At 43.8% G+C, this 27731-nt stretch overlaps 1 protein-coding gene across 1 annotated transcript in view; it reads right to left on the minus strand.

Annotated features, from left to right (window-relative positions):
* Window positions 1-27731, minus strand: part of GPR179 (G protein-coupled receptor 179) — a 279308-nt gene that overhangs the window by 66284 nt on the left and 185293 nt on the right. Inside the window, exons 7-10 of the mRNA XM_082271241.1 lie at window positions 20499-20737; window positions 20263-20401; window positions 18271-18376; window positions 18042-18188 (exon numbers count right to left, since the gene is read on the minus strand). Of these exons, the coding sequence (XP_082127367.1) occupies window positions 18042-18188; window positions 18271-18376; window positions 20263-20401; window positions 20499-20737 (631 nt within the window). The remainder of the gene's footprint in view (window positions 1-18041; window positions 18189-18270; window positions 18377-20262; window positions 20402-20498; window positions 20738-27731) is intronic.

The raw sequence follows: 27731 nt of genomic DNA on the forward strand, positions 1-27731 counted from the left end.
CCTTCTGTGTGCAGCAGCCTCTTAGCTCCCCCTAATACTTACCTGATCCGATACGCCAGTATGTGAACAGAGTCTAAAAGTGATTGTAAATAGGGATGATTGAACGGTTCGGGTTGACCATCGGTTCGACCCGAACATTGACTGTTTGAATTTCGGCCGAATTCCAAACTTTTTGCTACTTTTACACCTGGCCGTTTTTTGTTGCAGGCGTTTTATTGGGCTTTTTTGTGGATGTCTTTGGAGGCAGGCATGACATCTGAACTTCTGCATAGGGGTATATATACACACACACATGTATGTATATATACACATACACACATATAGGTGTGAAAGTAGCGGAGCCCTATGCCTGCGCTAATGAAATTATTTGCAGGCATAGGGCTCCGCTCCTATCACACCTATATGTGTGTATGTGTATAAATACATATATGTGTGTGTGTATATATACCTCTATGCAGAAGTTCAGATGTTATGCCTGACTCCAAAGAAAATGCCCAAAAAAACGCCTGCAACAAAAACGCCCAGGTGTGTTGTTGCAGGCGTTTTTTTTGGGCATTTTTTAAGCGTCTTTGGAGGCAGGCATAATATCTGAACTTCTGTATAGGGGTATATATATACACACACACACACATATATGTATTTATACACATACACACATATAGGTGTGATAGGAGCGGAGCCCTATGCCTGCAAAAAATTTCATTAGCGCAGGCATAGGGTTCTGCTACTTTCACACCTATATGTGTGTATGTGTATATATACATACATGTGTGTGTGTGTATATATACCCCTACACAGAAGTTCAGATGTCATGCCTGCCTCCAAAGACGTCCACAAAAAAGCCCAATAAACGCCTGCAACAAAAACGGCCAGGTGTGAAAATAGCGGAGCCCTATGCCTGCTCTACTGCAATTCTAATACAAACAATCTTTTTTTTTCTGGTTCTGGACATGCTACAGAGCTGAAACTTCACAGGTACACTTTTTAGACCCCCCCAGAAACTAAATCCAAAGAAATCTCATTTTTTTTTTCAATAATTTTTTCCATAATTGGCTCTCTATCAAAAACGAAAATTTTTAAGAACTTTTTGTTGTGTGATTAATAGTCCCTGGGGCATGACCCAGAACCCTAGGGCACTTTTTAGGGGCATTTATTGGGTTAGGGCTTCAAAATGTTTTTTTTTGATTACCGAAGTTCGGGTCCCATTGATTTCAATGGGGTTCTGAAATCCGGGCCGAACTTTCGGGAAGTTCGGGTGTTCTGGTCAAACCGAACTTTTCAAAAGTTGGATCATCCCTAATTGTAAAGTCTTCTTTTTTCAATAAATAATAAACATGTTATACTCACCTCCTCTATGCAGTTGGTTTTGCACAGAGCAGCCCAGATCCTCCTCTTCTGGGGTCCCTCTTCAGCTTTCCAGGCCCCTCCCTCCCTTTGAGTGCCCCTACAGCAAGCAGCTTGTTATTTGGGCACCTAAACAAAGACACAGTATTCATTCAGACCCGCCCCCTCTCTCTCCTCATTGGCCAACTAATTTTGATTGACAGCAGTGGGAGTCAATTGTGCCGCTGCTGTGTCTTAGCCAATGAGATTCAGAGTCCCGGATGGCTTAGACAGTGGTGGACATTGCTGGATCGAGAAGGGGCTCAGGTAGGTATTAGGGGGGCTGCTGCACACAGAAGGTTTTTTATCCTAATGCATAAGGATAAAAAACCTTCTGACTTTACATCCCTTTTAATATCACTTTAAATCTAGGAGACTAGGTGGTAACAAGGAAAGATTCATTAGGTTCTTGAACCAAAATTTGACAGGCCTTACCCCGTACAAATGACTACCCACACTTAGTCAACTTTGAAGGAAAAGAATCTGGGATACACGCCAGTCTTTGCAAAAAGCTATTGAAATGAAAAGTCTATTTTTTCGTGTTGTTTCGCTTTGTTTTACAGGGCATCCTAAGTGGAAGGGCAACCCTTTTATTTGAAAACCTAAAGGCTAAGTTCACCTTTTCAGGCTGAATTTCACTTTTCAGAATAAATATAATCTTTTTGTAATATAATTTCTGGCCCAGCAATCCGAATGTTCATATCTCTCTTATCTTATCTTACTTCATCCACAAAGAGTTTGCAATTTCATGTTTCTATCTGAGTTTTAAAACACACTTTCTGCTTGCATCACTTCCTGTAGGTCAGCTCCCATCATTCTCTGTGTTTTTGCATCATAGAAAAGGGTGTGATTAGGGGGTGTATTACCAGTCTGGACCACACCCCCCTCTCTCCCGTCACTATACCACCGGCTACTTCTTCCCTTAAGGTGATCATACACATTACAATCTGATTGAACAATCTTTTAGATCTACCATCAGCAATGTAGTGCAGGGGCTTGCCTGATTTGAAACAAATTAAATGGATTGTTCAGGTGGGCCCTCCTATTCTGTAATTCTGATAAATCTAAAGGAAATTGTATAATCAAATTGCATAGTATATGGCCTTCATTAGTCAAGTACATAGGAGGGAGTGGATGGAGACACTCAGCTGTCAGGCCCCATTCACATTTTCACATTTTTTTTTTGGGGGGGGGGGGGCATATTGGAGCATTTCCACTCATCATGCATAGGGTAGCCCATTCACGTGGATTGTGGTGCAGTTTTTACTGTGCTTTTTGGTGCATTTGTAATGTGTTCTAAAACGCGTAACAAAGCATGCATTTTATTTGCGGTTTGCAATGTATTTGGAAACACACAGCTGTGAATAGAGCATCATCGTTCTTGTTTAAACCTGAAGCCTGAAAGTAAAATCGGTGTGTTTACACAAGAACAATGAGGCTTCATTCACATCTGCGTGTTTCACGCTCTTTGACGTGCATTTCCAAAATGTGCTGCACATGCAAATGTTAATGGTACCCCAAGCGGTTAGCAGGAGCATGTTTGGCATGAATTTTGTTGCATGAAAAATGTGCCCCAAAAAGCAAGGTATAGAAATGCACCATGCTCTACTCGAAAAAGAGTTCTGGAGCTTCTTTGGAGCATACAGTATGTCATGCGTAGGGCAGTCCATTCAAGTTAATGGGCTGCCCTGTGCGTGATGAGCAGAAAAGCTCCAAAACGCCCCCAAAAACACATACAGATTTATGAATGGGACCAGACAGCTAAGTGTCTCTGTCCACTCTATCCTATATACATGTATAAAAGTGGCCATACATTATACAATCTGATTGTACAATTTCCTTTAGATTTACTAAAACGATGGAATAGAGGGACCCACCTATCTATTCTTTCATTCTTTATCCAATCATGCAAACCCTGGCACTTCATCAGGGATGTTTAACCCATGGACTATATGTGGCCCCAGTGAATTTAGCATGCGGCTAATGAGGTCAGCTGGTAAACTCCTTCCTGTGTCCTACTGGTTTCTCTGTCCCAAATCTACATACCAGCAAGCGATGGAGCTTTCTAAGAAATACAGCAAGGGCTAAGGTAAAGCCTTGTTCTCAAAATTAAATCTGGAGCAGCTGTGCTTGGTAGCCAATCCACTTCTAACTTCAGCTTTTTCAAATAAGCTTTGACAATAACACCTGGAAGCTCATTGGCTACTATGCAGAGGTGCACCAGACAGATTTTGCACTTTCCCAGCCTTAGCAAATCTTATCACATGTATCCAGCCTTGCAGTCAAAATTCAGAAATGCCCACTAAATGTTTGTTATCAGAAAAAATTCAAAAAACGCCCAATAAAATCAAGCGTTCAATCAACTTGGGTATAACCAGCCTGTCGGATTTTATATCTATTTATTGCCAGCGTTTTCCTGTGGGGGGTAGAAAATAGCTCAATTCCCCATCAACATAATCAGTGTTAATGGGGGAATCCTCCCCAGCACTTTTGTGTTCTGCCGGCAAGGAGCAGTCATGCAAAAAAATCTGACAGGCTGGTTGTCAGACAGGCTGAAGATGGTTGATAGATCGACTTCAGTACAACCAGCCTGCTCATAGATGGATCAAATCTTGGCCGGTCCCTGGTGGCTAAGATTTGATTCATCTATGGCCGGAGTTAGGCTAAATTCCCACCTGCGCTTTAAGTGTGTCCAGCAAGAATCACCATGGGTAATTGCTGGCTGTGCGGAGAGTCGTGAATAGCTGCAGCTGTCTGTGACCAATCATTATAGTGAACCGGACCACTGGCTACACCCAGCCACTCACAGCTGCATCAGAAGATTCCTGCTGCTACATTTCACATGGGCCTAAATTGCTAGTGTGAACGTAGCCTAAATTATGGCTGTTCAACTCTCTCATAAACAAAAATAATTAGTAGGCTTTTACAGTGCTGGCGTTTCTATATAACAAGGCATCTAAAAAAAGTAAGCTGCAATTTGGCAGCAAAACCAGCCATTCTCAACTAGGGTTCCTCCAGAGGTTGTTAGGGGTTTCTTGAGCTGTGGCAGACAGACCTCCCATTTGTGAATACCTACATAGTTTGGGGTCAAAGCCACTTGGCAGAGCAAGCTGCATGAACCCAATGGCATCCAATGGCTACTAGCCACCAACGTGAAAGGCCATTTTCCCAGTGAGTATCAATTTATGTTTTTACAAGGGTTCACATAGACCTGAACAATTTTTCAAGGGTTCCTACGCGGTGAAAAGGTTGTGAAAGGCTGCTTGAGAGCCAGGTTCACATTTGTGCGGCTGCGGCGTTCGCATGTAATGTCGGAGCGCACTGCTCCTTCATTACATGCGATCGGCTGTGCGGTGTGAGTTTAGCCATACACTTTGTATGGCTAAATTCGCACCGCACCCGCAGCAAACACGCACAGGACCCTTTTTTGCAGCCGCATCAGGATCGGATCGCACAGAGGTTCACACTTGTGCGATCCGATCCTGTGCGAACTGCAAGATCGCACTGCGATTTGCGATCAAACTGGGAGTGTCGTTAAGATTACATTGACACCCCCAGCTTATCGCATATGGCAGTGTGAACTGCCGGGGGTGCGTTTGCGATGCGGGAACAGGCTGCGGATTCGCAGCCTTCCCGCATCGCATAAGTGTGAACCGGGGCTTAAACAACATTCTCATACAAATACTACCTCTGACTACTGGGGGTGTTCACATTTGCAGTCTCACACTGCAGGCACATCCATGATAGGGGTTCCTCTACTTTTCTCTTATTTTGCCCAAACTGTACTGTATGGAGGAATGAATGCACCCATGTTAAATAGAAAATGTAGGAATTCTTTATTGATTCATGAACAAGAAGCTCCTCAAATATGTAATAACCTTACACTGGTTGTAGTTAGAAAAAAGGATAGGTCCATGGGTATAGAAAATTGTATATGATCAACATTAATTATCAGTATAAAATCTGATGTTCCCCATAATTACTTGAATCGGGGGGTAAATGACACAGTGACCCAAGCCAACTGAAAAAAACAACAGGCTTGGGGCCTGTTTATTTTATATAGTAAATAGCTTATGCTTGGCTTCTGTCTAATGACACAGGAATATGTTATATTGGAAGGTTTGCCTTTTTAATTTGTAATGAACGCATGCAAGCCAGAACTCTCCCTTAAGCTTTAAAGAAAATTGTTAAGCAATGGAATATGGCTTGGGCATTGTTCTCTTGCTGGGCAGCAGGGCCGGACTGACCATAGGGCAGACCGGGCAGATGCCCGGTGGGCCGGGACCTCCGCCCTCAGTCCGTCAGACAGTGTCACTGTCTGTGTCCCGATGCCGGCCGCTGCTGGCCCCCCCGCGGCCGATTCCGCGGAGACTGAGGGCCGCCCGCCGCTGTCCCTGACTCCCCGCCAGTGGCCGCCACTCACTCTGAGTCCTAGCACTGCCTGGGCTCAGCTGGCAGCCGGCTGATACTGAGCTGAGCCCAGCGCCGCTCACTGCGGCCGCCGGCCACTGTCACGTCGGATTGCAGCGGCATCCAATGTAGGCGCTCTGGACTGGAGGGGTGGACCGGCGCCAGGTGACTGAAGGTGAAGGGGTGGAGCTAGAGGCCGGGGACCGTCACCCCCTGGCCCCTGCTTGATTCAGGAAGAAGCGGGAATGAAGTCGCCGGCGCCGCACCGCAGACAGCTGAGCAGAGTGAGAGACAGGACGACGAGCCAAGGGCTGACTGCTGCAACAAGGTAAGGAAAGGGCAGCCGCAGGCAGCACAAAAACAGCAACAACAGCTGGGATTTGTGGTTCTGAGCTGGCCTCCATTGGCAGAGCAGTGTTCTGGTCAGACTGGTCTGGAACTGTCACTGCTAGAAAACATGTGCCATCATGCCAGTTTGCTTGTTACATGTGATGTGACAGCCAGGTGCACATTTTCAACTTGAAAATGTGCACCTGGCTGTCACATCACATGTAACAAGCAAACTGGCATGATGGCACATGTTTTCTAGCAGTGACAGTGTGTAGCTGACTGTTATCTGTTTTTTACGCCTGCCTGCTGCTAAGCCAGAAGTGAGCAATGCTCTGCCGGAGGCCAGAACCACCAATCCCAGCAGTGTTGTGTTTGTTTTTGTGCCCTTTCCTTACATGACACATGTTCTAGCAGTGAGTGTGTAGCTGTTTTGAAAACAGCTACACACACACTGTCAGAGCCGGTTCACACTGGGGCGACCTGTCAGGCGACCTGGTCGCCGTAGGTCGCCTGCCATAGAGAAGCTGCGGACCCGTTCTAATAGGAGCGACACAAGTCGCTCCGACTTAGAAAAAGGGTCCGGAGCTTCTTTGGGGCGACCTGGAGCGACCTGCATTGACTTCAATGATATGAAGTCTGTGTCGGCCGCTCCGAGGTCGCGGTGTGAGCTGCGCACCGTGACCTGTGAGGTCGCCCCGGCAAGTAGCGTCGCCCCAGTGTGAACGGAGTCTCACTGCTGCTAGAAAACATGTGCCATGTAAGGAAAGGGCACAAAAACAAACACAACACTGCTGGGATTTGTGGTTCTTGCCTCCGGCAGAGCATTGTTCACTTCTGGCTTAGCAGCAGGCAGGCCGCAGGCGTAAAAAACAGAAAACAGCTACACACTGTCACTGCTGCTAGAAAACATGTGCCATGCCAGTTTGCTTGATACATGTGATGTGACAGCCAGGTGCACATTTTCAACTTGAAAATGTGCACCTGGCTGTCACATCACATGTAACAAGCAAACTGGCATGCCGCATGGCACATGTTTTCTAGCAGCAGTGATAGTGAGTGTGTAGCTGTTTTCAAAACAGCTACACACTTAGGGCTCTTTCACACGGTCCGCCTGCGTAGGATCCGCGATCCCCGCTGAGCCGGCGGATGACAGCTCCGTCTCCGCTTGCAGAGCGGAGAGGGAGGTGTCTCAGCCCCCGCTGCCCTCTATGGGGGATCGGAGGAGAGCGGACCGCCTGTCCGCTCTCATCAGATCCGATCCGATCCGATTACTGAACGGATAGAAAAATAGGGTTTCCATCCGTCCAGATTTAACGGACAGGATCGGATACGGATGGCAGCGGATGTCAGCAGAGGTGTCTCCGCTGACATCCACTGTCCCATAGAGCTGCATGGAGGATTAGATCAGATCCGCCTAAAAAACTGACAGGAACTGGATCTGATCGGATCGCCCGTGTGAAAGAGCCCTTACTGCTAGAACATGTGTCATGTAAGGAAAGGGCACAAAAACAAACACAACACTGCTGGGATTTGTGGTTCTGGCCTCCGGCAGAGCATTGCTCACTTCTGGCTTAGCAGCAGGCAGGCGTAAAAAACAGAAAACAGCTACACTCTGTCACTAGTGCTAGAAAACATGTGCCATCATGCCAGTTTGCTTGTTACATGTGATGTGACAGCCAGGTGCACATTTTCAACTTGGAAATGTGCACCTGGCTGTCACATCACATGTAACAAGCAAACTGGCATGCCGCATGGCACATGTTTTCTAGCAGTGACTGATCTGAAGTGTAACAGTGCAGGAATTGGGGTGATCTGAGGTGAGAAAGTGCAGGAATTGGGGTGATCTGAGGTGTGAAGGTGCAGGAATTGGGGTGATCTGAGGTGTGAAGGTGCAGGAATTGGGGTGATCTGAGGTGTGAAGGTGCAGGAATTGGGGTGATCTAAGGTGTGACCGTGCAGGAATTGGGGTGATCTGAGGTGTGACGGTGCAGGAATTGGGGTGATCTGAGGTGTGACGGTGCAGGAATTGGGGTGATCTGAGGTGTGACGGTGCAGGAATTGGGGCTGATCTGAGGTGTGAATGGTGCAGGAATTGGGGTGATCTGAGGTGTGAAGGTGCAGGAATTGGGACTGATCTGAGTTGTGAAGGTGCAGGAATTGGGGTGATTTGAGGTGTGAAGGTGCAGGAATTGGGGTGATCTGAGGTGTGAAGGTGCAGGAATTGGGGTGATCTGAGGTGTGAAGGTGCAGGAATTGGGGTGATCTAAGGTGTGAAGGTGCAGGAATTGGGGTGATCTGATGTGTGATAGTGCAGGAATTAGGGTGATCTGATGTGTGATAGTGCAGGAATTGGGGTGATCTGAGGTGTGAAGGTGCAGGAATTGGGGTGATCTGAGGTGTGAAGGTGCAGGAATTGGGGTGATCTGAGGTGTGAAGGTGCAGGAATTGGGGTGATCTAAGGTGTGAAGGTGCAGGAATTGGGGTGATCTAAGGTGTGACCGTGCAGGAATTGGGGTGATCTGAGGTGTGACGGTACAGGAATTGGGGTGATCTGAGGTGTGACGGTGCAGGAATTGGGGCTGATCTGAGGTGTGAATGGTGCAGGAATTGGGGCTGATCTGAGTTGTGAAGGTGCAGGAATTAGGGTGATCTGAGGTGTGATAGTGCAGGAATTGGGGTGATCTGAGGTGTGAAGCTGCAGGAATTGGGGTGATCTGAGGTGTGATAGTGCAGGAATTAGGGTGATCTGAGGTGTGATAGTGCAGGAATTGGGGTGATCTGAGGTGTGAATCTGCAGGAATTGGGGTGATCTGAGGTGTGAAGGTGCAGGAATTGGGGTGATCTGAGGTGTGAAGGTGCCGGAATTGGGGCTGATCTGAGGTGTGATGGTGCAGGAATTGGGGTGATCTGAGGTGTGAAGGTGCAGGAATTGGGGTGATCTGAGGTGTGAAGGTGCAGGAATTGGGGCTGATCTGAGTTGTGAAGGTGCAGGAATTGGGGTGATCTGAGGTGGGAAGGTGCAGGAATTAGGGTGATCTGAGGTGGGAAGGTGCAGGAATTAGGGTGATCTGAGGTGTGAAGGTGCAGGAATTGGGGCTGATCTGAGGTGTGAAGGTGCAGGAATTGTGGTGATCTGAGGTGGGAAGGTGCAGGAATTAGGGTGATCTGAGGTGGGAAGGTGCAGGAATTAGGGTGATCTGAGGTGTGAAGGTGCAGGAATTGGGGCTGATCTGAGGTGTGAAGGTGCAGGAATTGTGGTGATCTGAGGTGGGAAGGTGCAGGAATTAGGGTGATCTGAGGTGGGAAGGTGCAGGAATTAGGGTGATCTGAGGTGTGAAGGTGCAGGAATTGGGGTGATCTGAGGTGGGAAGGTGCAGGAATTAGGGTGATCTGAGGTGTGAAGGTGCAGGAATTGGGGTGATCTGAGGTGGGAAGGTGCAGGAATTGCGGTGATCTGAGGTGTGATAGTGCAGGAATTGGGGTGATCTGAGGTGTGAAGGTGCAGGAATTGGGGTGATCTGATTTGTGAAGGTGCAGGAATTGGGGTGATCTGATTTGTGAAGGTGCAAAGCTCACTTGATTTCTTACTATTATTCAAGCGGTTTACAGCAGTTACTTTATATGAAGTTGACAGTTGTTTTTTATGTATCTGGCACTCCCAATTTCTTTGAAAACATTTTTCGGCACACTGTGGTCAAAAAGGTTGTCTACCCCTTGATTAGGGTAACCTTTATCTTGTGCTGCTTCATAATATTTTTAGGACTCAGTGATCAAAACAGGATTTAAAGTAAGACAAAAATAAACAGCATCATATGGCAGCTCTGATCTAAATTGGACCCAGTCTGTCAGATTAAACTAAAAAAAGGTACCGTAATCGAATCCAAACATCCTGGAACATTAAATCCTGTCATCAACCATCCCAATGAACGCCCCGCCCCAGCCACGCCCCCGTCACGCCCCCCTCCTGGGCTGCTCAGTCCAAAATGCCCGGGCCTATTTTTTGTCCCAGTCCGGGCCTGCTGGGCAGGATGGGGTATTGAAGCTCTAAAAAGAATAAATAATTCGGCTAATATTTTGGATGAAATTTTGAACCTCACAACTACTGCCATTACTACTAACAGCAGGAGGTTTCGGAAATGTCCTTTTTTTATAAAGAGTCATAGTAACAAAAAGTAGGTGTATATATTGTAATGTTTATAGTTTTTAATGATTTATTTAGTTGTGAGACTATATGTATATGCTATATAAGAAAAGCCATAAAGCAACACTCATGGAAACAATGATAACTTTTTTCAAACCTCCTAATGGAAAACAAGCCACTCATAATGAAGAATATAAATTGCTAAAACAATTAGGGGTAAACCTTCTACCTATAGCATTATATGTTAATGAGGTGCTGATTAGTGATGGGTTGAACCCAGTTAGGTTTAGTTCAAGCAGGGTTTGGCGAACATGGCTAACGTTTACGTGTCGAATCTGAACCTTATTAAAGGCAATGTTAGCCAAATGTTAAAAATGTCTTGCCATTTTGTAGGCTAATAGGCAAGGGATTGTCAAACAAATTGTATGAGAGGTTGGGTGCTGCTATGGATAACATGTACCAAAGCAAAAACAAAGAGTAAAGAAAATGTTGGCTGGGAGAAGTGATTCTAGTAATATTTGAAGTGAAGCATTAACCGCTTGCCGACCGCCGCACGAACATATACTGCGGTGGTCAGCCCCTCACAGGCAGAGTGACGTATCAGTACGTCACTAGCCTGGGAGGGTCTGGGGAGCGAGCGCGCGCCGCCGGTGGCGCGCTCCCGCTCCCGCGCGGTCACGCACCCCCCCGCGCGTGTGACCGGCGGACCCGATGTCCTCTGGTCACTCGGCGATCGGCGGGGGAGATGGAGAAAGGCAAGCAGCTTGTGTAAACAAGCTGCCTGTCAGTTCTCCCTGTGTAGAAACACTTATCATACGGTTCTACTATTTAGAACCGTTGATCAGTGTAACTACACCTCAAGCCACAGCCAATCACAGTTAGAATCACGCCCCTAGGGACACACACAGCCCCTCCCTCTCAAATAAAGTTAACCCCTTCACTGCCAGTGTATTTTTACTGTAACAGTGCATATATATAGCACTGATTACTGTAGAAATGTCACTGGTAACCCCAAAAGTGTCAAAAATGTCAGTCAAGGGTCCGATCTGTCCGCCGCAATGTCGCAGTACCGCAAAAAAAAAACGCAGATCGCCGCCATTACGCGTTAAAAAAAAAAAACAACAAAAATGACAAAAATCTTTCCCTTTGTTAGTAAACGCGATAACTTTTGCGCAAACCAATCAAAATACGCTTTTTGCAATTTTTTTTTACCAAACATAGGTAGCATAAAACAAATTGGCCGAAAATGTTAAAAAATTTTGATTTTTACTTTTTTTTTTTTGGGAATTTCATATAAAAAAATGTGAAAAATATTGTTATTTTTGCAAAATTGACTCTCTTTTTTTGTTTATAGCGCGTGATCAAAAAATCGCACAGGTGATCAAATACCACCAAAAGAAAGCTCTGTTTGTGGGAAAAAAAGGACGTCAAATTAGTTTAGGTACAGCGTCGCACGACCGGGCAATTGTCCGTTAAAGTCACGCAGTGCCCAATTGCAAAATACCCCCTGGTCAGGAAGGGGGTAAAATCTTCCGGGGCTTAAGTGGTTAAAAATGCAAAACTCCATTCAATGATATGTTTAGGGGATGCCCTGACCCTGCCTGTAAAGTGGCTCATTTGTGAGATGTATACAACCTATTACAGCAACACTGACATTTTAAGAAGGAAAAGTGTTTAAATTGCCAGCAAAATGACAGCTCCCAAACGCTTAATTCAGTTTGTAAACGTTGTGGTCAGGGATGCCATTCATCTACACCTGATCCTTATCCTAGATGAAGGTCTGCTATACAGAGGATGTTAATGAGGGACCAACTACATTAAAAGCAAAGTGACATGGGGTTCACCCCCAATAATACCAGGCCCTTCAGGTCTGGCGTGACTCGAATCTCAAAACCATATTGATGAGAGTCTTAATAGAATGAAACTCCACCCTGTATGTCGACCCAAGATAACGCACACGCGTTGTGTTTGGCTAAACAAGAAGGAAACAATATGATTTATTACTGTGCATGCATGGCTGCCATACTGCTACAAATAATATACGAATGCCCAGGAGTTATTGAAAAGTCATTCCGCCTGTCTTGGCTCTTCTAAGGCTCCATGTACACGGGACGTTGTAAATGGCCGTTTAGGAGCAGTTGGTGGGTTCAGAAGCCCCTGAACCCACCTACATGTTATCTTATCTGTCCATGTACACAGGGTCGTTTACAGTCATTTGCAGGCAGTTGAGTTCTGGGACATTTTTTGGAACGCAATTAGCGTTTAGCGTTCGCGTTTTTCCATTTTAAAGGGGAATAATTTTTTTGACCTCTAGGAACGGTTCTAAACGCAAACGCCCGCTAAACGCCCGCTAAACGCGGGTGCAAACGCGACCTAACGGACGCTTCAAACGTCCTAAAAATTCCAGCATTCAAAGGGACTTTTAACAACGTCCCGTGTACTTGGAGCCTTAATGACACAACCACCCTTCATATGAGATGGAACCCTGTTCCAAGTACAATTTTTTAATTCAGCTACGTAAATATTATTTACCTCTAGACAAACAATTTAATACTTATCCTATATTATTATTTTGAACACAGTTATTGTGTGTGACAGTTATTGGGTGTGGTTAACATCCTTGTTAATTATATCTAGAAAACCACAATTGCTCTTTGTAGAACTTTAAAGGCCTTTAAAGGACTTAAAAGGCAACTTCTAACCAAAAAATAAGATTCAAATAATAACATTTAATGTATAACATTTATCTTCTTCAGGGATAAGATACAACTCTTGAATATAAATTATATTTTTTTCCCTGTCCCCTGGATAGGTCACAAACCTTGCAACCTTATGTAAGGACATACTTCCTGTAGCTAATTAAAGCGGAGTTCCACCCAAAAGTGGAACTTCCGCTTTAGGGAGTCCTGACCCCCCGACATGCCACATTTGGCATGTCATTTTTTGGGGGGGGGAGCGGGTACCTAGTTTTGACAGGTACCCGCTCCCACTTCCGCTCGGAGCGCCGCGGCGCCCTGAGCGGAAGTTCTCCTCTCCCCCTCCCTCCCTGCAATCTTCTGGGACACGTCAGAGGTCCCAGAAGATTGCCGGCCAATCACGGCGCGCAGCGCGACTCGCGCATGCGCAGTGGGTACCCGGCTGTGAAGCCGCAAACTGTAACAGCCGGGTGCCCACAGCAGTGATGCCGGCGCCGAGGGAGAGGATCGAGGCTTCCGGCGGCCGCATCGCTGGACCGTTGGACAGGTGAGTAAATGGCTGGAACTCCGCTTTAACTTAAACCTTCCTAGTGGTATTCCCGAGTGTGGCTCGGGGTTAAATTTCAGTGCCAAAAGCGGTAACCGCGAGCCACACTCGGGGTACTGCTAGGGAGATCGCTGGATCCTGGAAGAGAGGGTACTCACCTTGTCCCCGGGATCCAGCGATGTATTCCGGCTTCCGTCTCCTGTGATGTGGGGGAGTGGAACCGGCAAATTCAAATAGTAAAACACACCAAACACACTGATACATTACAAAATAAAATAAATTCACATTAGTTTGCTGCGGTTTTACTGTACTTTTTATGTATGTACGGTATATATATATATATATATATATATATATATGTGTGTGTGTGTGTATTGTGTGTATATATATATATATATATACATACACACACACACACATATATATATATATATATATATACACACACATATATATATATATATATATATATATATACACACACACATATATATATATATATATATATATAATATATGTATACATGTATATATATGTATATATATATATATATATATATATATATATATATATATATATACATACTTTAACTTATTTATAGTTATTTATTATATTATAATTTATGATTTTGTGTTTCAAACTTTATCATACCCGAGATGTTATAAAGAAGAACGCACAGTAAAAAAAAAAGTCATATGTAAATAGTTGGTTTGGGCTGCTCATTCTTAAGAATTACATGCAAAATAATGGTACCGCTTTCAGCACCCAAAATCGGAAATAATCATACCGCCAGGGAGGTTAAAACATCTTTAAAAACTCCCATGACCATCCTGGATCAGGATCTCATAAATCTATGTGACATACTGGTGGATGGCCAACACAGATGGAACCATGCTTTAATCATAGTCAGGGCCGCTTGTAGGGGACCCAATCACACAAGGGGGCCCACACAGGGAGGGGGATTACCGACAGGTGACAATTGTGTCTCTCTTCCTCTAGCAGATAAAAGCTCATCTCTCCCCCTTTCCCTGCTGCCAGCTTTCAGCTGCTAGAGGAAAAGAGACACAATTGTTGTCTGACACTAATCCCCCCCCCCCCCATGCTCAGCCCTGGCTCTAATGTTAGCTCTGCTAGGTGAGGTTATCTCTGTAACTTTCTCTCTGTGTAGTTCTTTCTATACTCCTTGTCCTAGCCTGTATATTTTTTTCATCTCACTCCTCCTTTGCTCTTTCTTTCTGACACAGTCACAGCTGATCAGCTGCATTCCCATAGGGAGAAGAATTTACTGTTACACCAGTTCTATAGCTGCCTGTTATCTTGTCCCAGTGCAGTTTGGTGTGCTGGGCATCCCACTCCTCTCCACCAGGCTGCTTCTTGACCTATGCAATTTTTCTTCTTATCCCCTTAACTGTCAGTTCCCCCTGCATCCATGTATCAACTCCTTCTATTTAACCATTTACTAACTTCTTCTTCTTGCAGTAGTAAACTAAATTTTTTAGCTTGTATCTACAGGCTTACCTGAAGGTACAGTGAATATCTCCCAAACGTAGCAGCGTATGAGACTCCTGCGCACATGTGTGTGAGTCACATCATTGCAGTTTGGCCAAATGACTAGAGCCCAAGATCCCAAAGAGAAGACCAGACAAAGATGGAATCCCCCTTAGTAGTGACAGCACACCGCTGGAGAGATCTGTTTTTTTAGGTAAGTCTGTCATAATAATATTTCACCAAAGTGAATATTTCACCAAATCAAGTGAAGTAGTACGATTTCAAAGAGCATCAATGTGAACCAGGGCTTCTTTATGTTGTAACCCAATTTTGTACAATATTATATACTATATAATATGTGGTTTTTAAACCTTTTGAATTGAGAAAATAAATGTTGTTATTTTATTCCTATTTTTGGTTAGAAGTTGCCTTCAAAATCCTACAAAGACCAATTGTGGTTTAGATATTATTATTATTTTGAACCTGATTTTTTTTTTCTGTTTATGCATTTTGTAGGTTTTTACTTGATAAATAAAGACTATTCATTGCACTCTTTTTGAAAGCATACTCACTTTACAGCATTTTTCACAAACGCCTATGACTTTTGCAAAGCACTGTGTATATACAGTATAACACCAAAATGCATACCTTTTTCTTTTTCTTATAAAAAAATATTTTTTTTTCTGTTCCCAACCCACAGCTGATCCTGATAGAACAGTAAATTGGAGGGTAATTCTGTAGATATTCAATTCTGTGATCCAACAAAAAGCTCTGTACTTTTTTCCTGTTTTTGTTTTTCTTCACAAACCTAAATATACTTTTATGTGACTATAGCGTTAGCCCCAGTTCACATGTACAGTATACAGCTCTATGCTGCGGGCTTTCGGGAATGGCAGCCTATTCATTTGAATGGGCTTCTGTGCCTAAATTTTCTGCAGCGTGAAGGTCCCTGAACTTTTTAAAGCACAGCCACACAGAAATTGTGATTTTCAGTGCATGGGGGTGCCATTAGGAGTTAAATAACATGAATATTTGGAGTTAATGGCACCTCTGTGCCTTTTCTGTTCAGCACCACATTTTGTGTGAGGCTGTACGTAGGTTTGAGAAAGGAATACAATTTGCATGCATTCCTGTACCCGCATATAAGTGAACATAGCCTTAGAGAACTTCTTTAAATTGATTAGTGTGGCCAAATGTTTTTGCAAACTTCATTTGGCAATAACTGATAACTACGGTTCAGTGCCTTTTGTAAAACAGTTAGCAGTGGCCAGGAGATGTACTTTAGCACAAATAAGCCACAGAAGCAAAGCATGTCAGTAGGTGGCAGGTCAGAGGACTTGACTGATGACAGAGTACATTACGGAAGACACCGTGGTTGGATGGCGAAATGCGTCTAGCGATTGGCTGAGCGTACCTTGACGTCACTTCCGGCCAGGGAAGCGCACGCTGCGGGAGCAGCGAACCACCGAGCCGAGATCTATCTGCTCAGTTTTTAGCGATGTTTGTAAGTAGAAACATAGAAACATAGAAACATAGAATGTGTCGGCAGATAAGAACCATTTGGCCCATCTAGTCTGCCCAATATATCTGAATCCTATGAATAGTCCCTGGCCCTATCTTGTATGAAGGATAGCCTTATGCCTATCCCATGCATGCTTAAACTCCTTCACTGTAAGTAAGTTTCTTTTTGCAATACATTTTTAAGTGAACGTACTTCACTATGGATGGTGTTTTATTCCTTATGAGGGGACTTGGAATGTAAGAAGGACCACCACTCAGGATCTCTCCCATATGATTGTGGATTCCAGGCTGACAGGAAGAGGCTGTGGCTGTACTGCAGGATTTACATTGAATGATTTATACCTAGCGAATTGTGGTAAGTAGACAACCACAAGGGGGGAACTCCAGTTTGTATGTACAGTGAAGCACAGAAGCACCTTATCTGCACCTGATGGACACTTTATTGATCTATGGACTTTTTGATCTAACTATATTCTATTTATGAATTTACAGTATTTATTATTGCTTTGTCTTACGAGATTTGCACATTGATTTAGTCTGCGCATTTTTGCACATTTGCAACAGTTTGTAATTAGCTGAATATTAATATAATTTATTAATAATATTTATTAAAAGCAGCGCTGCAACATTAGGTTTATACATTGCAGGACTTTCTAGGGCTTTTTTTTTTTATTAAAGCACTTGTCAAAAAGTGTGGTGTTATTTACTGTGCACATTTTTTTTGTAAATGAGTAGGGTTACCATGTACCCCTTACTCCTTCACATGAGGAAGCTGGTATTCGTGGTCCCCTTTAATAGGGGACTTTCTATTCTGATAAGCCCCCTGCCCACAGACCACAAGAAAGTCCAGGCCAGGTTTTTGGGGAAGAGGCCTTTCTGCTCATCCACATGGAGCAAAGTTGCTTTGCCAGGGGGGTCCCCCTCATGTTGAGAGCATGTGACTTGGTACAGTCCAGGGGGGCACGTGTAAATTTTTTTATGGATCTAGGATAAGGCCCTGATAAAGATGAAGGGAATTCCTGGCCAATGTGTTTACAATCAGAATGCCCAAAGTTGTTATTTACACGCAATTTACAGGTAATTTTTTTTTATTTTGTAAGTTTTGCTGTAGTAGGTTATATATGGATGCCCCACTTCATAGGTATGATGTTTAAAGGAATTTAGTATTTTAAATGTTTCACTTGAAGAATTGATAGCATAGCTGCTCCTCACTAAACAACATTTAAAAAAGGTATTTTTTGCTTTGGTACAATGTTCCTCAAACCTATGCCCTACCCCCGTGTTATTTGTTTGACATACCCTTGCCTTTAAAATGGCCATTATTGTTTTTAACATTTGACTCCAATAGGGTTTAGATCCAGCACCTGAAACCTCAGTAATGTTTGCAAGACTCACCTAAAACCGAACCAAGGTATGCTCAGCTCACCCCTTATTGGCAGTGAATGAACACCATATGTATGCATAGCATTGCCTTGGTATTATGCTCACAGTTACAATATCATGTGCTTTACATTTCAGTCCTTACTCTGATATCATCAGGGTCCAGACTGTGCTCACTCCAGGCAGAGGTGATGCTGCTATTTAGATTGGATCGAGAACGCCTCAGGTCCAGCTCATCTTCGTACACTTCAGCTGCAATCTCTTCCTGTAGAGGACCTCCTGCATGCAAGAACTAAAAAAGATGTTTACAGTAGGACCTGGTGGGAAAATCTTTCCTTCAGAAGTGTATGAACTAATAAGCATGTATGAATTACCTTGGGCACAAACAGTAAGGTAAGTGTCATTGTGACTGTCCCATGTGTGTGAATGAAGAACAGAAGAAGTGTCCAATCCGGTTGAAGTGATGGAACCATAACAAACCTAGAGTGAAGAACACAGTGTAACATACACTCACAAAGGTGAATTGTGCATCAAATTCTGTGCTTGGTGCCGTGCTGATGATTGATGCCATGTACAAAGACCAGGGACTATTGATATTTTGCCTTTCTCATCTTTAAGTCCATTCACACTTGTGCAACTTAAAAATCATGAGTGCGACTTTGTTACAACTTTTGCTTTGACCAAAGTGAATGATTTGTTTGTGCTCTACAAAGTCGCTAGACATGTGCTGAATGGAAAAATTAATTTACAGTAGTTTAGTTTGGTTTCTTTCTTTTCTAACGAATTCCAAATTTCGAATTGGTCAAAAATTGATCGATCGATTCAAATTCTATGTGAAGAGTAGCTTGTTGGTAAGGAGCGGCCCAGAAGCCAGCAACTGCGTCCTTAACAACCGATGATTCATCACTTGTTACAGCTGAATGTAAACAAAAGAAGGCAATGAAAAATAAATTAAAAAAAACAGCATGGGGTCCCCTACCCTATGGATTTTAGGGGAACCTCACACCAAAATAAAAAAAAATGGCATGGGTTCTCCCCCAAATCTATACCAGACCCTTATCTGAGCAGCCCGGCAAGCCAGGAACGGGGGTGGTGATGAGCGAGCGCACCCCCCCTGAACCATAGCAGGCCACAAGCCCTTAACATAGAGGGGTGCTTTTATAGGGACAATGGCCCCTGGTTGATGGTTGTGGGGGTCTGCGGGTGGCCAGATCCCGCCCCCCCATGTGAATGAGTATATATATATATATATATATACCTTTATTCATTTACCATAAAAGGTGAAAAAAAAAACCTCTGGTCCCGATGAAGGCTCCTGCCATCAGCTAGCTCCACCTTTTGCCAGCTCCTGAATAACGTAGGGGCGGGGCCACCCAGTGACATCACCGGGTGGCACGCCCCTTAGTTATTTAAGAAAAGGCAGATGGCGAGAGCCTTCGTCAGGAACGTTTTTTTTTTCTTTTCGGGTCGGCAGTGGGCATCGCGATTGACGATGGATCTACACTGGGGAATCTTTTTTTTTTTATATCTATTTTTCAAATAAAGGAACTGTCAAACTGCCTGCTATCGCTTCTTACACTACACTATTTTTTTGTGAATGAGTAGGGGTAGTGTGTCCCCCTACTCATTCACATGGGTGGCCAGGATCTGGGGCTCCCCTTCTTTAAGGGGGCTTCCAGGTTCTGATAAGCCCCCTCACCCGCAAACCCTCACAACCCCTGGATAGGGTTGTGGGAAAGAGGCCCTTATCCCCATCAACAGCAGAGTCCCCCTGCCATAAAGCACCCCCATGTTGAGGGCATTTAGTCTGGTATTCAGGAGGGGGGCGTTCCTTCCTCCCCCCCTTTTCTGACCTGCTGGGCTGCATCCTTGGATAAGGGTCTGGTATGGTTTTTGGGGGGAACCCATGCCATTTTTTAAAAACATTTACCTAAAGGGCCTTGCATAGATAGGGGTGGGGGGGGGGGGACCACACTGTTTTTTTTTTTCATTGCTGGCATGTTTTTCACAAGTCACACACAAGTTGCATGTATATCATGCAGGTGCAACTTTCATGTGACTTTTGAGGGTTAACATTAAAGTCTATGGCCCTCAAGGCACATGAAATTCAGACTAAAGTAGAGCAGGAACTAATCTAAAGTTTCACAGATATGAACGGTACTCATTGGGGAAGCATGGAGTGTGACACAAATGTGAAGGGGGTCTAATAGTTTCTCTCAGAAATAATTTTAAGGTGTTTTTTCAAGAAAGGAAAGGAATATTGTCCTTACCTGGAGTATATTCTTAACAAAAGCAAGAAGCCTTTAATCTGTAAAACACTTAAATTGAAAAATATATATATGCATGCTGTTGCATTCTGACCTCACCTAAGTATATGGAATGCAGCAGATATAAGCATCTCATTATGTATTGCCAGTCCCATGTAACGTGGCTCATGGAAAGCAGAGGGCACGGTACGAGCTCCATAACATAGGTAACTGCCCCAGCACAAAAACAAGAGCTCACCTAGGGAGAAGACACAGAACATGGTCAAGTTAGAACCATACATATAGTAAGAGATTTGACCAAATACAATAAAATTAACACAGCACGCTAAGCTTACCCAAAGCCATCATATAATCCCAGCGGTCATAATCACACATGTAAAACATAAGCCCTTCTTGCGTTTGTGAGTGAACAACCACAGGCACTCCTCTTTGCACATTCTCCATTGTTCCCACTGTCCATCCCACAAGGAACCAAATACACACAGTCACCATAACGCTTAACATGCGTATTAAACGCATACTGGTCATGTAGGGAATACGCTGAGCAGTCCTCGAAAGGAAAATTTTCATGACTCTGTCATTAAAAAAGAAAAAAAATTATGTGTTTAGCATTTTCATTATTCAACATTTTAAAATCTGACATTTTAAAGACCTACCCTATATTTTAAATAAATTAAAAATAAGTTAATTCTAAAGTCCTAAAAAACTTAACAGTTTTATAATAAGGCCTTTTTTGATATACAGTATGTATCAAGCTTTAGCTTTATAAACTAGCTTGCATTCCAAGAATGGACATGGTAGAGCTGCCACAGAATAATGTCACAAGACTGCTTCTAGTAATAAATATACTTATTTTCTAAACATATTTGAAGAAAGGATTGTGTTTTTTGGCCAAGCTATATAAACTCATGAGATTCTCTGTTTCATTCTTTTATTCAATAACCTATGACATGGATAAATTGATTAGTAACAGTAAGTAACACAAATAGTTCTTTGAAGGGGGGTGAGGGATATATATATAAATGTGGCGTGCCAAATGGATATGGCAATAAATATGTAGGTCAAATATTCTGGGAATCCACGTGTATTTAAGGGAGTTTTTATCGGAAGTGACCCGACGCTGCTGAAGACGTATACTTACGAAACGCGTACAGCGCGTCGCATCGATTCCGGTTCCGGCATTTTGGTGTGGATCGCATTGCATTCCAGACGCATGTTTCCCCGCTCGTTTGTTACTTCACCAATGTGAGTACCTTTTATCCTGCTTTAACAAAATAAACCCTATTCGACTCATAGAGGAAGCAAGGACCCACCTACCGGATCACTATTAGTGTTGAGCGAACACGGACTGTATTATTCGTGTTCGTACCGAATAATTGGATTTTTTGTACCCGAACACGGACACGGACACTTTACTGTATGTTCGGGTAAAAATCCGTGTTCGGTCGTTTTATTTCCGGGTTTTGCATGCTTTGGCGCTCTTTTCATGGCGGGCTTTCAACAGCCAATCAACAATCGTTTAACTGGTGTGCCTTAAGCCATCCCAGCCATGCCTGCAAATGTCTCAGTAGCTGTGATTGGCCGTCTGAAGCATGTGACCAAGTCTTTATAAGTTCGAGGCAGCCGCAGCGGCGTCATTATGCTGCTTAGATTCAGGGACAGAGCACACATCAACGTGCTGGCTGCTGATTAGGGAAAGATAGGCAGGAAAAAACCATTTGTGTCCGGATAGAATTGAGGGACAGGTCGGAGTGTTTAGGCAGGGCGAGTTGTAGGCATTTTAGGGATAGAGTCTGCTGAATTATATAGGGTCAGTGTCTTCTACAAACTACAATCGATATTGCTGTGTGGGGGGTGGGGTCTGCACTCAATCCTGATCTACGATCTCTTCTCAATCCTGTTAGGGACAGAGTCTGCTGAATTTTAGGGAAACTGTGTTCTACAAACTACAATCGATATTGCTGTGTGGTGTGGGATTGGAGATAGGCAGGTGTCAGTGATCCACATCCATTTTTCTGTGTGTGAGCTGCAGTGAACACAATCTTTTTGGGCTGCAGTGAACACAATCTTTTTGGGCTGCAGTGAACACAATCTTTTTGGGCTGCAGTGAACACAATCTTTTTGGGGTGCAGTGAACAAAATCTTTTTGGGGTGCAGTGAACACAATCCTTTTTGGTGTGCAGTGAACACAATCTTTGTGGGGTGCAGTGAACAAAATCCTTTGTGGGGTGCAGTGAACACAATCTTTTTGGGGTGCAGTGAACAAAATCCTTTTTGGGGTGCAGTGAACAACATCCTTTTTGGGGTGCAGTGAACACAATCTTTTTGGGGTGCAGTGAACAAAATCCTTTGTGGGGTGCAGTGAACACAATCTTTTTGGGGTGCAGTGAACACAATCTTTTTGGGGTGGAGTGAACAACATCCTTTTTGGGGTGCAGTGAACAAAATCCTTTTTGGGGTGCAGTGAACACAATCTTTGTGGGGTGCAGTGAACACAATCTTTTTGGGGTGGAGTGAACAACATCCTTTTTGGGGTGCAGTGAACAACATCCTTTTTGGGGTGCAGTGAACACAATCTTTTTGGGGTGCAGTGAACACAATCTTTGTGGGGTACAGTGAACAGAATCTTTGTGGGGTGCAGTGAACACAATCTTTGGGGGGTACAGTGAACACAATCTTTGTGAGGTGCAGTGAACACAATCTTTGTGGGGTGCAGTGAACACAATCATTGTGGGGTGCAGTGAACTCAATCTTTGTGGGGTACAGTGAACACAATCTCATACTGAAGGTTTGAGGGTGCTGCCTGTTCCATACTCCCCCTACTCCTAGCCTTTTAGGGGTACAAACAATAGTAATTGGGGCCTAGTGTGGTTGTGTACGTGTGATATACATACACTTTTTTGGGATCATATTTTCTATTCCGCTATTTAATCAAAAACCTTTGGGGATCAGTTAAATTGGGGGATAGTCTGTGTTGGTACGTGTGAGAGAGATCCACCTTTCCAAGTTGTTGGGGTTCATCTCATACTTCTGAAGGTTTGAGGGTGCTGCCTGTTCCATACTCCCCCTACTCCTAGCCTTTTAGGGGTACAAACAATAGTAATTGGGGCCTAGTGTGGTTGTGTACGTGTGATATACATACACTTTTTTGGGATCATATTTTCTATTCCGCTATTTAATCAAAAACCTTTGGGGATCAGTTAAATTGGGGGATAGTCTGTGTTGGTACGTGTGAGAGAGATCCACCTTTCCAAGTTGTTGGGGTTCATCTCATACTTCTGAAGGTTTGAGGGTGCTGCCTGTTCCATACTCCCCCTACTCCTAGCCTTTTAGGGGTACAAACAATAGTAATTGGGGCCTAGTGTGGTTGTGTACGTGTGATATACATACACTTTTTTGGGATCATATTTTCTATTCCGCTATTTAATCAAAAACCTTTGGGGATCAGTTAAATTGGGGGATAGTCTGTGTTGGTACGTGTGAGAGAGATCCACCTTTCCAAGTTGTTGAGGTTCATCTCATACTTCTGAAGGTTTGAGGGTGCTGCCTGTTCCATACTCCCCCTACTCCTAGCCTTTTAGGGGTACAAACAATAGTAATTGGGGCCTAGTGTGGTTGTGTACGTGTGATATACATACACTTTTTTGGGATCATATTTTCTATTCCGCTATTTAATCAAAAACCTTTGGGGATCAGTTAAATTGGGGGATAGTCTGTGTTGGTACGTGTGAGAGAGATCCACCTTTCCAAGTTGTTGGGGTTCATCTCATACTTCTGAAGGTTTGAGGGTGCTGCCTGTTCCATACTCCCCCTACTCCTAGCCTTTTAGGGGTACAAACAATAGTAATTGGGGCCTAGTGTGGTTGTGTACGTGTGATATACATACACTTTTTTGGGATCATATTTTCTATTCCGCTATTTAATCAAAAACCTTTGGGGATCAGTTAAATTGGGGGATAGTCTGTGTTGGTACGTGTGAGAGAGATCCACCTTTCCAAGTTGTTGGGGTTCATCTCATACTTCTGAAGGTTTGAGGGTGCTGCCTGTTCCATACTCCCCCTACTCCTAGCCTTTTAGGGGTACAAACAATAGTAATTGGGGCCTAGTGTGGTTGTGTACGTGTGATATACATACACTTTTTTGGGATCATATTTTCTATTCCGCTATTTAATCAAAAACCTTTGGGGATCAGTTAAATTGGGGGATAGTCTGTGTTGGTACGTGTGAGAGAGATCCACCTTTCCAAGTTGTTGGGGTTCATCTCATACTTCTGAAGGTTTGAGGGTGCTGCCTGTTCCATACTCCCCCTACTCCTAGCCTTTTAGGGGTACAAACAATAGTAATTGGGGCCTAGTGTGGTTGTGTACGTGTGATATACATACACTTTTTTGGGATCATATTTTCTATTCCGCTATTTAATCAAAAACCTTTGGGGATCAGTTAAATTGGGGGATAGTCTGTGTTGGTACGTGTGAGAGAGATCCACCTTTCCAAGTTGTTGGGGTTCATCTCATACTTCTGAAGGTTTGAGGGTGCTGCCTGTTCCATACTCCCCCTACTCCTAGCCTTTTAGGGGTACAAACAATAGTAATTGGGGCCTAGTGTGGTTGTGTACGTGTGATATACATACACTTTTTTGGGATCATATTTTCTATTCCGCTATTTAATCAAAAACCTTTGGGGATCAGTTAAATTGGGGGATAGTCTGTGTTGGTACGTGTGAGAGAGATCCACCTTTCCAAGTTGTTGGGGTTCATCTCATACTTCTGAAGGTTTGAGGGTGCTGCCTGTTCCATACTCCCCCTACTCCTAGCCTTTTAGGGGTACAAACAATAGTAATTGGGGCCTAGTGTGGTTGTGTACGTGTGATATACATACACTTTTTTGGGATCATATTTTCTATTCCGCTATTTAATCAAAAACCTTTGGGGATCAGTTAAATTGGGGGATAGTCTGTGTTGGTACGTGTGAGAGAGATCCACCTTTCCAAGTTGTTGAGGTTCATCTCATACTTCTGAAGGTTTGAGGGTGCTGCCTGTTCCATACTCCCCCTACTCCTAGCCTTTTAGGGGTACAAACAATAGTAATTGGGGCCTAGTGTGGTTGTGTACGTGTGATATACATACACTTTTTTGGGATCATATTTTCTATTCCGCTATTTAATCAAAAACCTTTGGGGATCAGTTAAATTGGGGGATAGTCTGTGTTGGTACGTGTGAGAGAGATCCACCTTTCCAAGTTGTTGGGGTTCATCTCATACTTCTGAAGGTTTGAGGGTGCTGCCTGTTCCATACTCCCCCTACTCCTAGCCTTTTAGGGGTACAAACAATAGTAATTGGGGCCTAGTGTGGTTGTGTACGTGTGATATACATACACTTTTTTGGGATCATATTTTCTATTCCGCTATTTAATCAAAAACCTTTGGGGATCAGTTAAATTGGGGGATAGTCTGTGTTGGTACGTGTGAGAGAGATCCACCTTTCCAAGTTGTTGGGGTTCATCTCATACTTCTGAAGGTTTGAGGGTGCTGCCTGTTCCATACTCCCCCTACTCCTAGCCTTTTAGGGGTACAAACAATAGTAATTGGGGCCTAGTGTGGTTGTGTACGTGTGATATACATACACTTTTTTGGGATCATATTTTCTATTCCGCTATTTAATCAAAAACCTTTGGGGATCAGTTAAATTGGGGGATAGTCTGTGTTGGTACGTGTGAGAGAGATCCACCTTTCCAAGTTGTTGGGGTTCATCTCATACTTCTGAAGGTTTGAGGGTGCTGCCTGTTCCATACTCCCCCTACTCCTAGCCTTTTAGGGGTACAAACAATAGTAATTGGGGCCTAGTGTGGTTGTGTACGTGTGATATACATACACTTTTTTGGGATCATATTTTCTATTCCGCTATTTAATCAAAAACCTTTGGGGATCAGTTAAATTGGGGGATAGTCTGTGTTGGTACGTGTGAGAGAGATCCACCTTTCCAAGTTGTTGGGGTTCATCTCATACTTCTGAAGGTTTGAGGGTGCTGCCTGTTCCATACTCCCCCTACTCCTAGCCTTTTAGGGGTACAAACAATAGTAATTGGGGCCTAGTGTGGTTGTGTACGTGTGATATACATACACTTTTTTGGGATCATATTTTCTATTCCGCTATTTAATCAAAAACCTTTGGGGATCAGTTAAATTGGGGGATAGTCTGTGTTGGTACGTGTGAGAGAGATCCACCTTTCCAAGTTGTTGAGGTTCATCTCATACTTCTGAAGGTTTGAGGGTGCTGCCTGTTCCATACTCCCCCTACTCCTAGCCTTTTAGGGGTACAAACAATAGTAATTGGGGCCTAGTGTGGTTGTGTACGTGTGATATACATACACTTTTTTGGGATCATATTTTCTATTCCGCTATTTAATCAAAAACCTTTGGGGATCAGTTAAATTGGGGGATAGTCTGTGTTGGTACGTGTGAGAGAGATCCACCTTTCCAAGTTGTTGGGGTTCATCTCATACTTCTGAAGGTTTGAGGGTGCTGCCTGTTCCATACTCCCCCTACTCCTAGCCTTTTAGGGGTACAAACAATAGTAATTGGGGCCTAGTGTGGTTGTGTACGTGTGATATACATACACTTTTTTGGGATCATATTTTCTATTCCGCTATTTAATCAAAAACCTTTGGGGATCAGTTAAATTGGGGGATAGTCTGTGTTGGTACGTGTGAGAGAGATCCACCTTTCCAAGTTGTTGAGGTTCATCTCATACTTCTGAAGGTTTGAGGGTGCTGCCTGTTCCATACCCCCCCTACTCCTCATCTAGCCTTTTAGGGGTACAAACAATAGTAATTGGGGCCTAGTGTGGTTGTGTACGTGCGAGATACATACACTTTTTTTGATCATATTTCCTATTCCGCTATTCAATAAAAACCTTTGAGGATCAATTGAATTGCGGGATAGTCTGTGTCGGTACGTGTGAGAGAGATCCACCTTTCCAAGTTGTTGGGGTTCATCTCATACTTCTGAAGGTTTGAGGGTGCTGCCTGTTCCATACTCCCCCTACTCCTAGCCTTTTAGGGGTACAAACAATAGTAATTGGGGCCTAGTGTGGTTGTGTACGTGTGATATACATACACTTTTTTGGGATCATATTTTCTATTCCGCTATTTAATCAAAAACCTTTGGGGATCAGTTAAATTGGGGGATAGTCTGTGTTGGTACGTGTGAGAGAGATCCACCTTTCCAAGTTGTTGGGGTTCATCTCATACTTCTGAAGGTTTGAGGGTGCTGCCTGTTCCATACTCCCCCTACTCCTAGCCTTTTAGGGGTACAAACAATAGTAATTGGGGCCTAGTGTGGTTGTGTACGTGTGATATACATACACTTTTTTGGGATCATATTTTCTATTCCGCTATTTAATCAAAAACCTTTGGGGATCAGTTAAATTGGGGGATAGTCTGTGTTGGTACGTGTGAGAGAGATCCACCTTTCCAAGTTGTTGGGGTTCATCTCATACTTCTGAAGGTTTGAGGGTGCTGCCTGTTCCATACTCCCCCTACTCCTAGCCTTTTAGGGGTACAAACAATAGT

Source organism: Pelophylax lessonae, assembly GCF_965119305.1.
Source record: "Pelophylax lessonae genome assembly, chromosome: 11".
In the NCBI taxonomy this organism is placed as follows: domain Eukaryota; kingdom Metazoa; phylum Chordata; class Amphibia; order Anura; family Ranidae; genus Pelophylax; species Pelophylax lessonae.